Source organism: Corapipo altera, unplaced genomic scaffold (genome assembly GCF_003945725.1).
Source record: "Corapipo altera isolate COAL_440 unplaced genomic scaffold, ASM394572v1 62, whole genome shotgun sequence".
In the NCBI taxonomy this organism is placed as follows: Eukaryota; Metazoa; Chordata; class Aves; order Passeriformes; family Pipridae; genus Corapipo; species Corapipo altera.
The window spans coordinates 237,506-252,483 of record NW_020884894.1 but is presented as its reverse complement, the minus strand read 5'-3'; the positions used below and the strand labels follow the sequence as shown (position 1 = coordinate 252,483).

General features: G+C 34.4%; 1 protein-coding gene across 1 annotated transcript in view; it reads right to left on the bottom strand.

Moving 5' to 3' along the window:
• The window catches only part of RPGRIP1L (RPGRIP1 like), a 47,384-nt gene that overhangs the window by 19,361 nt on the left and 13,045 nt on the right, over positions 1-14,978 (bottom strand). The window contains 3 exon segments of the mRNA XM_027646942.1: positions 2,610-2,734; positions 3,842-4,016; positions 9,730-9,840. Coding sequence (XP_027502743.1) covers positions 2,610-2,734; positions 3,842-4,016; positions 9,730-9,840 — 411 coding nt within the window.

Below are 14,978 nucleotides of genomic sequence, written 5' to 3'. Positions count from 1 at the left end.
AGCCAACTCAGTAACACAGGGTAATACTAAAACCCTAAAATTTTAGTTCTCTAAATTCTGATTGGATATTCACAAAACAAGCCAGCTTGAGGAAAACATTGAACAATCAAAAATCTCCCTGAAGCACACTAAAGGCACTCAAGTCCTGCAGAAAATTAGTGTAAAGAGAAATCAAGTCAGCCAAAAATTAAAACTGCAATACAATGTCCAAATAGTTTTCTTTTTTCCAGTGAACAGAGATATCACATAGGAGGAAATGCACTAGTCAAGCAGTCATACAAAAAAAAGCATAATAAAAAGTATCTATTGCTTTGCTATACATAGGTTTTATACTTTACATCTTCTCACATTTGCACAAATAGGCTTCATTCACCAGGAGAACCATGAGCAATTGGTATTGTTCTTTAATGGTGTTTAAGAGGGATTTTCATGTCAAAACTAATTAGAACTTGAGATCTTAACTTACAGTTAGAGGTAAATGACAGTTATCAAAAAACTGCTATTAGAGCAACAGAATGTACTCACAGTAGCTGCACCAAAAAAGAGAGACCTATAGAAAATAACAGAACCAGCACTGAATAAATTGGTTTTGCCAGTAATTACCTTATGGCACATTTTAAGACAACTTGGAAGCTGACAGCAGTAAATTTTATTGTGATAACTGAATGCTGTATAATCTCCTGTAAGGATACAGTGTAGACATGGGGGTGAAAGGGAGGAGGGGATGGAAGAGAAAAGACTTTTTTTTTAATTTTTTTTTTTTTAAATATAAAGACCATGCCAAAGAAAATGCAAATTCCCAGTTTTGATGTCTATTTTGAGGATCTGAAACAAGGCTTTTAATCAATGTATTATACATCAAATTGATAATGTTAACTTCTGATTATTCAAATGTATGAAATATTCATAGAGAACTGTCCAAACTTTTACATTTTCAGACTTCTTTTCTCTATTAATTATCATGCCTGGAAGCTTTTTAGTAAAAGCAGCAGCCATCAGCCTGACTGAACCTGACAAGCTAGCAAGGCCCAATTACACTGGCACTCTGTGGCACTTTGATGTACTGGAAACGAAAAGAGATAGGGGCAAATTGTATAGCACATTATGTTAATGACTTGATTTAATCCAGCCACTAAACTTTATGTAGCCTGTTAAAAAAGATGCTAACACTAATTATGCCACTTTGGAAAGGAAAGAAGGGGACAAGCATTTCATACCGACAAAGTGAAGCTCATAAATGTTGTAAATGAAATGAAACAAAATGAAGTAATCTATGATTAATCATACATCATAGACAAGAAGAAAAGAGAAAGAAGCAAGTGGTACAGCTAAGTACTGGAAAATCTGTTAGATACCCTCTATGATCAACATATCTAAGAAATAACCATGAACTGTCTAATTTGCAACATGCAAAAAACCCCCAGTATGATCTTAAATGGCTTAAACAGTTTGGCATACAACTCAGATTTATAGGATAATTAGCATAACAATCTCTAAAAATCACAAGTCTTATTTACAGTGTTTGATTACCAGCAGGATATTTATCTCAAAAGATAAAAGGCAGTGATTTTTAATCTTAAAAAAATACAAATTCAATAACAATTTTGACATGCTGTATTCTAGATTTAACCCAAGAATTCAAATAAACCAAGGCATATTTTTAAAATCCAATTGGTATCAAACATGTTGTCTTAATAGTTTATAGCTTTTATTGTTTTATCTACCCTTTGTGAACATGCACTTTGTTACCAGAGGACAAGATCAATGGAGAGAGGTAGAAACTGATGAACCTGAAATGAATCTACACACAAAAATCTCTCAGAAGTGTTCTTAAATAATTGTGATAAAATAAAATACAGGATGACTACAAAAGTATAGAACAAGTGTTTGACTTACTAGTGATGAGCAGCAGTCATTGTAAATGATTAGTTCTCAAAATTACAGGTGAACATTTTTTATACAACGCAATTCTTTCTTCAAAAGTACCTTTTGAATCTTTCTGAAGAATATACAGGCGATAGCATTACTGAATCCCTTGTACAGCTTAAAAAAGAAGGAGCAATATTTCCCATACTTGTTGTTAGTTGCTTTGTAAGATGTCTCACGCCTTGAAAAAAAAATTTAAAAAAATCAAACTACCTCTAGGATATCACATTGCAGAGCATTAAAAACCATGAAGACTGATAGGATCTCACAGTACACCTCTAGTCCTTTAAAAGAAGGCTAAGACAGATGAGAAAAGTATTAACTGTTAGAGGTACTAACATCAATTTTAAGTACTAGTTTCGTATTTTTTAAGATAGTTCAGTCAATGTTAGATCTAAAAGTACGAAATACTTTCTTTTTTTTTTGGAAATACTGTTCAAAGTAAATTTTCCAAATTTGTATTATGCTGTGTTATTTTGTATATGTGACTTCATGCTAATTAATTACTGGTTTTAAGAGTAAGGGGACATCATTGGTGTACTTGTTCACAAATAATGATAGAAAAAGAAGTACAGCTGAAGTGACTGGATACTGTACATGTACAACTTTATTGAAAACTGATGTTAGATATAGCAAACCTACTATTAGAGGACATTTAAGCTTAAAATCTTTTTCTGTCTTGCCAAATAATTGCCATGATCACTGACTCAGCTGTTTAATATTCGTGGATCTGGACTTGAAATAATACCATCATTGCTGTCAGTTTTTATTGATTCAACAGCATCCTCATCTTGTCTACCATCTTGATCTGAAAAAGAAACATTAAAAGAATCAATGTAATCAACCCCCCCATATTGTAGTCCATCTGAGACCTGCTGAGGAATCTGATAACAATATATTTGCTTTCCTAATAAATGAAGAATAAGTGCCAGGTAAATCTTATCTTCCTGCAGAAGATTAACACTGCAAATCAATGACCTTTTGAGTCATCTAAACTGTATTTTTTCTGTTTAAAAAAAAAAAAAAAAAAGTGTTTCCCAGATGAAAGTTAAGGATTGGAAAGATGTAAGTCCCGTGATGAGATGAGGTACGAACAACTGTTAGTTTTACATAAGAACATGGCCTGAATTTCTGGATTTCCTCTGATTATGTTTAACACCATGCACATGTAGAGAAGAATGTATCCTTTTTTTTAATAAAAAAGTAGTTCTGTATGTAGGTGGATTATTTTCCAGAGCATTCAAGGTTTTTTCTCTGAAGCAAATTACTAAGCACAACAGGGATTCAGCATCATGTTTTCCCAATTTTTCTAATGAATTCTTATGCAGAAGCTGCAAACAAATGAACATAAAATTTTAGCATTCTGCTTCTGCATTTACTTGGTTTTGTGGACTCGGTTTATTTCAATGATAAACAGTTTAAGCTCAGAGGTGGAACAGGATGACCCAGCTCTTATAATCTTTAAATAAATCTGCCTCTAACAACTTTATGTCACAAATATGATAAGACATACTACCCCTCTCACTGTCTGAAAGGATTTCTGATATCAGCATTGGCTGTTATCTGCAGACAAAAGGAGCACATTCATTAAAATAGTCTTTAGAACAGCATAGTTCTAAGGGAGAATATAAAGACATTTAAAATAGAAGCCAGGTTTCCTTTAATATTTTATGAATCTAGGTCAGATACCAGATTTTTGCATTCAATTACAATACAGTTTCCATTTGGGAAGAAAATAACACTACCATATCCACCACCCAGCTTCAGCTATAAAGTACACCAGAATATAATTTCTGTCATGAAGCCTCTCATAATGAGGTAGCTCCCACTGCTAGTAAGAAATGCTTAAGAAAATGGAAAGAGACATAGATTTATTAAGAAAATACAGTTACTTATTCATAAAAATGAATTCTACCTTCTGGTTCCAATTCTTCAGTTATTTTTGTCTCGTCTCCAGAAGTAATTGATGTTTGGTCAGCTAACTGCTCCTCTGACAGATGTGAGAGCTCTTCTTTCTCCTGTTGAATTTCTTCAGCCATCTCCTTCACCTTATCTGCTAGCCTTTCTCGTTTAACCTCCTGTACCACATGCTACATAAAAAGATAAACTTACAGTCTTTATAACATCCCTTCAATAGTAAAAGTTACTAAAGTTCAGAACTTGAAGAGTAATGGCCCACATTCATTATACACAGCCTTGAAACATTGGTATTGCTTATGCAGCACAAGAAACAATGAGAGGTTGTCAACTGCAGTAACAAATAATTGATACAGTAAAAAGAAATTCTCTAATGATGTCTATTTGTGAAAACATAACTATTATAATCATTTGGTACCTGTCAACATATATACAGCCTCTTAGATTTCCAGATTCATTTATATTTCAGCTCTTTCAGTTCTACAAGACTCAGTTAAAAAACAAAACAAAATCCAAACAAAGCCACCCCACCAGCACATTATGCAGTTAGCAATTTTATAACTTAAATTATACAGTATTTTCTGTTTCAAAAGCAAACTAATATCATATAAAAAAGAATCAGCCTTGCTACAACAGAACAAACATGCTACCTAAGGTAAAATAACTTTATGCATAACTTACTCTAAAGTAATCTTATTATCTTCTTTATCTTTGATTTCATTTACATAATCATAGCTCATCAATGGATACACATTACAGGGTTATGTCCAGGATGGAAACTTACTGATGACTGAATTCAGTCATCTTAAATCCCATAAAAGTGAGGCCTGTTGAGCTCTCCTGGACTGCAGGAGCCGTGTTTGGTCATCCCCCCTGCCTGGGACACCTCTCAAGGCTCACAGAGGCTCAAATCTGAAGAGACCAGCACTGACAACGAGGCCTGGGTTGATACTCACCCCCCCCATCTTGACATTCACCAAGGTGCAACTCTTGGTTGTCAGGAAACACAAAAGGATTTAAGTGATTAATTCACTGAACCCGTGGTAGATACCTTTTAGGTTGATAGGTATCTGTACACACAGAGAAATAGGTGCATACATCACTTTACCTGTGTTCACATGAATTGATTGAGGTATGAATGTTACTATGTTAAATCTATGCTTAAGTCACTGTTTATAATTGTAGTGAGCCCTATGGAATCGCTTTGTAAATGTTAAAATACTCAGTGTTTAAGTCGTGCTAAACTTTTTTGCACCCTTATCTTTGCATCCATATCTTGGCACCCTTATCCCCCTTTGCATTCCTGGCTTCAGTGTAAGTCATTCCAAATTGCTTCTAATTTGATCTTCCTTTCTCTGTTTTAACTTGTGTAGTAATAGAGTGAGCCTTGCCATCAAACTCTGTAAAGATGTATTTTCACAAATTCATATTAAACCCTGCTTTTGCCAAAACCTTTGGCAGTGTTTCTTTAAGTAGCCAAACCACTTGTTCACAATACATGTCTAGCTATATTCCAAAGTTATCCCACTTCATTATATCCTCCTGCTATATAATGATAATTTACAGAGGGAGGGCAAAATAAACTTCATCCAAACAATAAAAGCTCAAGAAGCAATTGGATAACGCTCTCAGACTCACGGTGTGACTCTTGGGGTGCCCTGCATAGGGTCAGGAGTTGAGTCCCTTCCAGCTCTGGATATTCTATGATTCTGTACTCTGGGTGTGACCATGCACTGAACAGGCTGCCCAGAGAAGCTGTGGAGTCTCCCTCTCTGAAAATATTCCAGAACTGTCTGGACACAATCCTGTGCCATGTGCTCTAGGATGACCCTGCTTGAGCAGGGAGGTTGGACCAGATGATCCCACTGCTGTCCCTTCCAACCCAAACCGTTCTGTGATTCCATGAATATTTCTGCAACAGCCTTTAAGGAACTGAAGTGACAGGAGGGTCCTGCCATTCAGTTTTCCCACGCAGTGTCACTATTTTTCATGAGGACCCACTCAAAGTCTCTATTTTTTCCCCATTATAATAGTACCAGCAGTGATCAGAGCACACTTGGACTGGGGTTGGTGCTACATCCTGGCTGCTGCTTAGCTTGCTTCCCCTAATCGTCATTGTTTTTCCCTGTACATAAAAAGTACACACTTTGAAGACCACTGAGACCTATTTTGCTTATTATCCCAAATAATAGTATGGCCTGTGAAATTTTCATACTCTTAATACCACTTTAAATTCAGCATTGCATAGTAAAGCTGTCAGTAACAACTCTCAATATGTCATAGCTTCATATTAATGTATCTTAAGGCATTTTTATTTATCTATATTCATTTATTTAGTATCACTTAAGGCCAGTTTTGCAAACACTTGCTGTAGTCAAATAAAATGTTTAAATATTCAATCTGATATTAGAAGTCAGTAGAGCTACTCAGAATCTTAACGGTAAGCACATGATGAACTCAAGCCATAATCATCATAAAGATTACTCACAACAAGTTTGCCCACTTCATTCCACTAGATTGTTCACAGAAATACACTTTTTAAAAACACACACTAGAAGAATCAACTCTAAAAATATTTAGTTTACTTCCTGTCTGTGCTCTTCTTTTGTAAACTTTATACTGGCACAGTATATCACAGTGTTGAGATAAAAAAAGAAAAGATTGCAAGGTCAATTATTCACTGAGAAGTCGTCCTACAGCATGAGAAAAACACACATGAAATAATCTGTTCAGTAGATTAGAAGAAAAATATGTTATTGTAAACGCACATAGCTGTAAATAAAAATTGGTGTATTCTGAAAATATTAAAAATTTCTGAATTAATAGTTAATTAAAATTAATTAAACATGGCCAAGGGCAAGAATGGGCTCCGGATAACTTTGTGCAGTACATAGAACAGGGGTTTATGATTTGAGAGACACTGTCAGATGGGCCTCTTTTCCATAAGAACTTCCAATGTAGAGAAGAAATACTGAATAAAGAGTAAACATTAACCCAACAGATGAAGAATAAACACAGCTGAAATGATATGAGCCTCATTCAGCATATAATCTGTACGGGGTCAATTTTTGTACTTAACAGTTACTCATAACTTTAGTGTATTGTACAAATGTACACTTAAAAGGCAGCATTGAAATCACCAGCAAGAGAAACTACTTCCCAATTTTCTGGGCAATATTCCTGAACTCCTCATCTTGACCTCACATCTTGAGAAAATAGGGTTTTTTTTCAGAAATATACCTGTTTCTACTTTGATCTTGTCAAGGATTTCATTGTCTGCTAAATCAGATTTGATAGCCATCTCTAGTTTAGCAATTTGCAGTTTCAGCTGCCGTTCCTTTGATTTCCACTGCTGTTCATGGGTCATACAGAAGACACTCCAATAAAACATATGGCATGTGAAAAACTTTCAGAAATCAGCTTCAACAGAAAATAATAAAGAAAAAAGCTTTTAGTGGCACAGAGACCACTGTCATCATGTCTTAGGAATTAAGTAAACACATGCTGGTCTGCTGCTGTTGAAACCAAGGCGCCTTTCTCAGGCTGCGGTTGAAAAACATGAAAGAGTTTGTGGGATGAGTGAAGGAACTGGCCTTAATTTAGAGCTCCAAAGTCAAAAAGTTGGCAGCATGCAACATTTGTGGGACTAGAAAAGGAATTCAGATGCATATCCCAGAGTAATCCACAACTCCAAACCTCAGTGACTGACAACTAACAAAACCATTCTTTCCACATACAAAACCTCTTAATGTAGAGAATTGGGATCATCCACCTGATTTCTTTTAAATCTGTGAAACATGCAGAGCCTAAAGTCAGTTGCCCATTCAAAGAAATGGTGACCACAAAGTGACAACAGTTTTCTCATACTGTAAAACAACAATTCTGATACTGATTAAGAAGCACATTTAAAGTAATCTTTCTCCTACTTTAAGAAATAAAAAACAGAGATAGGCAAAGAAATTAGAATAACTATTTTGCCTGTAACACATTATTTACTTGTAAACTACCAATCTATGTGCAATAAGGATTGCATGGACAAAGAATGAGAACTGCTGAAACCACAACAAAATGTGTAACTCAGATTGAAACAAAATTAAATACATTATATAATTTACAGTATAATTCCCAGTAGGCAAAAAGACAAAGCAATGCAATGAGCTTTCATATAAATTAAACAGTGAGTGCTATAGTCTTCAAATTATTATTGCTCTATACTTGCATTTTTATTTATTGGAAAAATGTCCATCTTAATCAAGCACAGAACAGTTTATTCACTTTTGTGTTCTGTGAAAAATAAGAAATTGTATGTTTCTTTAAAAAACAGGAGTCAGTTCCTCAACTCTTCACTTTGGTGAAGTTCATCAGTTAGTAAACATTATATTTTACATGTATAAATGTATTAAAAATGTTCTGACATCTATCTATTTATCAACCCATCTCTCCTATGTAACAAGCCTCAACCACAAAAAGAGAGAGGAGAAAAAAATGTGGCAGAACGGAGAGCCCACACAGGTTTACAGACTCTACAGTCTGACTGGAAGAGTTCTGAGTACCTGTAAGTGCATCTATATCTAATATATTTGAAGAATGAAAGATTAAAGAGAAAAAATACTACAGCATGAATTGTAAACTCTAAAGGATATGGCAAGGGTTTATATTCCTGATTTGTGTTGTTCATAAAACCAGTTCTGTTTCTTTGTATTGTCTTTTTCTCATACTACATCTAACCTATTTACACAGGTATAGGCATAGAGCATCTTACAGTGTGACTAAGTGTTTATACAGCACACATGCACTTAAGCAATGCTTCTCAATCCTGCAGTAATATGTGCTTCACTCTCCTTATATTTTGAAGATAATATGCAGGGAATAGGATGCACTGAACCCACTATCATTCCACAGTACTGTACAGGAACAGAAGAGAGGCAGTGTGTTCTCCAATTGCCTAAAGTTTGATTGGCTCTCATAAGGGAAGCATAAATCTCATCAAAAAAAGAAATATCATCAGTTTTCACACTTCTGAAAATGTTTTCAAGTCTCAATGACCACATTATCTACTTATATGTGCATTCATCAGCTTTAGGTACAATTACTTCACATGAAGATGTAGCTATATATTTCAGTTTTTCAGAAGACCATGGCAGAAAAATCATTAAGAGTTAGCATGGCAGTAGTTCAGAATGCAGATGTTTAAATGAAGAACATTTTAGATGACAAGTTTTATCTGAGTCTATATAATGCTAATGTTTATGTCAGTTTGAATTGAGTCCTCTTGTATTGCTTTCTTCCTTTGAATTTTGAGATTACTTTTACTTGAATTCATGTGGAATTTCTTTCATATTTGCTGTATTTCGTTGGAGTTGGGAGCCATCTGTGTAACTATAATGGTCAACCACATCTGGCACCATTTCCTTTGGAGGGAGTTTAAGCATTGCTAGATTTGCATTACAAGGTCATATGAAAACAATTCCTCCAAACCTTTTATCCAAACGAATTGTTTTCTTGGATACTGACTAAATAATAAGAGTCAACTGACAAATTAATACTTGTTCTTTGAAAACTTTTCAGATCCAGTTCTGCAGGCTTGGCTTTGGCAAAATTCCCATCAACGTCAAATAAATTTCCTAAAAATAACATTAGCAAAGAATGGGTTTATGCCTCTTTTCCTCCATTAAAAAAAAAAAGGAAAAAAATAAATTATCTGGCAACTGCAGACACTGGTCTATCCACTGCTAGCAACGGGTAAGCTGTGGTAAAGTTGCACTGTTCAAATAAGCAACCAAAAATGCTGGCCATTAAAAGGTGGTTGTAATGAAATGATCCATTTCTCTTTCCAATTCATTGTTACAACACTGAATGATTCTGTGCTCTTGATCATAACCTCACCTGTTCGTTCCTTCTCTTTGAAATAGTTACTGATTGCAACTCGTTCTGAAGATGGAGGCATTTTAACTGCTCCTCTTTAAGACGTACATTCAGTTCATCACCTTTGCTAATAAAACATCATGGAAGGTCTTCAAATTGTTTAGGCTCTATAAAAAGGAAGGAAGGAATATTAAAAAAAAATAAAATAAATCACACCTAGTAGAATGTTACAACACTGTATATTCCAATGGTGGTCTCTCATGGCAGTATTTAATATATATTCTGAATGTGGTCAGCAGGAGACACTCTTGATCCAAGTAACTGAAAGCAACTTTCTTTCCACATGGCCAAGAGAAGGTGGCACTCTTGGTGCTCTCATGAATATTAAACCCTCAGTTCAGTCATGATGAAAACAACCAAGAAATACATCTGTTCAGCAATTAAAAGATTTTGCTGTGGTTACAGTGGTTAGACATGCTGACCAAAAAACACTGCAGTAGCAAGCAAAAATGAATGTTGACCACAGTTATGCTAATCACAGAGATTGCCACAGCTCTGTTAACCCTTAATTGTAGATATATCATAGTTTCATAATCCTAATACACTCAATTCCCTACTAGCAGTATTTTAACAAGGGCCTTCTGATTTCTTTTACATTTTCATTTACTTCAATGGATTATATTAAGGTATATTTAACCAATTTTATATTAAATTGAGGATGCTGATAGAATCTCTATTTCTAGAATATTAGTTAATGTTATAGTGCCTACATTCCACAATGCTTTAATAAGGCCTTATTCATTAAGAATTTTAATGTAAATCACATGCAAAGTATGATTTGAAACAAAACAGTCCACAAGCCAATCTTCTGTTTAACAAAATGATTATATGAAAATACATATGTGAGTATAGATAATGTTTAATGATTGCAGACAAAAGACATTTAGCTTCATTTTTTCTATATAATATCCCTACAAAGTAGTTAAATGAATGTGAAGAAGTTGAATGTGAATCCTGTAGATTGTTCAGGTTCACTTGCAGTCTGAATATACAAGAAACAAACAAAAAACACATGAAAAACCAATCACCAAACTGATCTTCAACCTTTCATATCTCATTTCTGAGTAAGGAAAATATTGTGGAGAACAAAAAAATATCAGCAATCTTGTTTCAGAGAGTTAATAATGTATATTGCTCAACAATTTTTAACAATCTTTTTGCAGTGCTCTTCTTGCTCTGTCCTATATCTGTGAACTCTATTGAAGTAACTTCAAAAAATTACAACCTTCAAAAGCATTTTTACAAGTAATTTCATATCAGTCCATATTTTTTCCTTTCTTAACAAAATCAGAGTCCTTAAAGTCTGTAAACCTTCCAACTGTCCAAGTGAACTCATCTGTTCATCCATCTCTGTTTCAATTTTTTTTCTGAAGTTCTTTTCCATTTCAATAACTTGTGTCACTCCAACCACAATATAGGGAGAAAAACAAACGAATTAAACACCTTGGCAAAGATGCCTTTCACAGACCATTTCATCCTCATCTCTTTCCTTCATTACCAAAAGAGCTGAAGACAAATCCAGCAATCGTATTTTCTACTGAACAATCTCATTAAAAACACTAAAAACATTCTCTTGAAAAATCTCCTTGCTTCCACTTCATTCTATTTCTTCAGTCTCTCTGCTACTCTCCTGACCATTTTGAATTAGCTTTCCTCATTAACTTTAAGGGGACCACGACTTCACCCTCATTATTTTTATATTCTTCCAAAATTCATTTTTTACCTGGATCATCTTCTATATCTGTCAGCACATTTTCCCATTATACCCAAACTGTTCTCTATCCTGCTGCCCCTGGAGTATCCCAAAACTCAGGTCATGACAACAATCAGGAGGATAATTTTAGGTTAATGTTTCTAGTCTGGAATTCTCTTCCTTTGGGAAACACGTCTTGATATTGTTGTCAGTTAGAAATAACTCTTTTAAAGAAAATGGATATACACCTTCTAGAAATACTGCACGAATGAATATCAACTGCTCTCCATTGCAGTTGTGAAACTACTGTACCAATAGTTCAAAAGAATTGACCCTCTGTAGTATTTTACCTTGCAGTTCCACAGATTAACACATTCCATATTATAAATCATGAAATACTGAAAACTCAGTCTGTAATTAAAGCAATTAAATATACCAATGGGATAAACTGCATACTCCTAGCAGTTTCAGGGTCCCTGGTTCCTCTAAGCAGATTGCACAATTCCTTCATTCAACTGGCTACATTAAAATCCTACAGCAACAAAACTGTCTGGTAAATGTTTGGTAGGAAGCTCAACTTCAGCATCATTAGATGCAGCAGGATTAGAGGCTCCTATCATTCTGTGGTTTCACATTTTGGGCCGACTCAAGTTCAAAGATGAACATGGACATTATATGGGTTTCAACTGGTAGAAACGGAAAGTAAATGATAATGAACTCAATAGACAACAAAAAAATCAAGATAAACACAAAAAGAACTAAAACCTGCTGTGTTGATAAGAATGTTATATGCCATCTAAACTAGAAATTTTGGATTTTACAGTTATTCACATTTAGTAGACATGTTTCAAACATTCAAATGATTGGAAATCAGAAAACCATTGCAGGCATTCTCTTACAACAAAAAAGAGACAGAACACTCACTCATCGTTATTCAAAATGCACCTTTCACTGTGAATATTAGAAACAATGTCTTCAAATACCAGTTTAAATCCTGTGCATGTGTTTCCATTCAGCTGCTGCCAGGAAAGAGGCACAAGCACTTGACGTTTGTTGTAAATTACCAAAAAGTGGCACATGATTTAAAATGGAACAGTTCACTTATCGCTTTCTATTTAAGAACAGAAAAAGCCATGTGAAACCTGTCTCCCCTGGAATTTACACTCTACATAGCTCACCCTACGAAAAATTAGATTTGAGCTATTAACAGGAGAGCTGCTTTGGCAGGGAGGATATAGGTATTACACCAAAGAAGGGGAGGGAGGCAAAACAAAGCAAAATGTAGAAACAGAACAACACAGGGAAAAAAAGGAACGGAACAAAAATCTAATGTCACAAGTGTTATTTAGCATGCTAAAATAATAAGCAGTAGGCAGTAGTAAGAGTTCACAAGAATATTAAGTGCTTCCACCTCATAAGGCTAGGAAACTTTATAAAGTTCTATTGCAGTTAGTACTCCTACTTACAGGAACTCTCCAATTTCCAAGCTATTACCAAATCACCTCTGTCTGGACATGCAGTTCTCCAAAGACATATAGGAAAAAGGAGACAAGAGCTGAATAACTAAAACCTATACAGAATCTACCATGCAATTGCATGTTCTGGGATATTTTCATAAAAATGCTCTTTTTATAAGGAAAGTTATTACTTACAGTAGCCCTCTAAAATAATTTCCATGAACATATGAACACAAGTTATATCCTAATGCAAGACAAAGAGCCAAACCTGCTCTACTTCATCAAAGACTGATAAAGTGAGGGGGGGGGGTCAGCATATTTAAGGCAAAATCCCCTGTTTAAATCATGAGTGTCTTTCAATAGCCAGATAACTCAGTTCATTCCTCACAATCTGCTTCAGATGACTTTGCAGATAAAATCATTAAAGACCTGTTATACCCTTCTGAAAAAAAAAAAAAAAATTTAAGATGAAAAATCCTTACTCTGTTTGGAGTAGCTTGAGAGAAACGTAGTATGTGGTACATTTTTATGTCCTTAGTATTGACTAGAAATCAAGGACTGGGTATATTTTTTTTTCCATTTAAGCAGGCTTACGTGATGAGAGCACGGGAATGTACTGATCAAGTTGCAATTATCTCTTGAAGCTAGAGAAATTTTCCTCCCATTGCTGAAAGAGCACTGCTTTTCTCAACCAGCTGTTAGTGGACCTTGATCAATTCCAAATTGTCCTGAATGTTTAGCCTTCAAAATTAAAAAGAAATGCATCATGAGCTTAAAAATACAAAATGAATTACATTATTTTTGTTTTGAAAACTTGAAATATTTTGCAAATCAGCTTTCTACAGAACATTTGGAGAGAAGATTTAGTGTGTAAGACCCAAATTAATTTATTTTATAATGTACATTACAGAATTTATGTAAATGAAAATGATGACACAGCAACTTCAATCTATACATCGACATCTTTGACTATTGTATAAAACTGTACATGACAGGAAAACACCCCTATACCTAAACAGATTATTTGTTTTCCATTCACTTTTCCACCTTCTGAAGTATTTGATGCAGTAGCATACCATTTTATGGAGTTTCCTTCAGGAGTTTAAACCTACCAAATATTGCTAAGAAAAAGTGACTCAGCAATTCATACTGTAACACCTTAAGGCTGGTACTCAAACAAGCTGCAGGTTTGTCTTAACTACATGAAAATAACTTAGTATTTCCGTAAATATTGTTACAATGCTAAGATTACAATTCTAAGATCTGAGAATGCACTGTTTAATAGAAAGGATGCTTAAAAATCATTAAAAATTTAAAGAAATATTTATTTAGATGTTTTCCCTTACTTCAAACAGTGCAACTAAACTCCATTATTTTCAGTTTCTTCAAGTATGTGAAGAGAAACTGATTCTGATCTGTATTAATATAAATTATTATAAAATCAGAATAAATCTTTAACATTTGAAAAGGTAATTTCTCTTCCAATATTTATCTCTTTTAGTCATATTGGACGAATTGTCACAATGCCACGCTGGAGCAAGACAATGGACTACAAAGCTTACACATCTGTAAACCAGCTGAGTACATGAAATATTTTCCTTTTATTCTTTAAAATATCAAATGCTATCCTGTTTTGGCATTGCCCAGTTAATTGTCCTTACTTAGAAGATAAACAAACTTACAAATTTGAGATCTTCACCAAAAAACAGGCCTAACTCAATGTTAAAACCATCATGTGTCTAAAACATGTTATCTACATAAATTAAAGTTGTGGTGAGCATAGACAGCAGCAACTGTCTCATGCTAGCTATTTAAAAGCTAATGTAGTGGCACGTTTTTATTAATCTTGTTCCACACATCAAACAAAAGGCTCTGATGCCTTCAAAGGCTTTTTTTTTTTTTTCTTTTTCCCCCCTTCTTTTTTAAGCAGGGTTGTTTTTTTTTTCTTTTTAAGTAGAAGAAGGAGCAGATGATAGTGAAATTTATGATGTACAGATGTAAACTCCATGGCTCCTGACAGTCAACATTAACTATTTTTTCAACAGTGAATGAAACAGCAT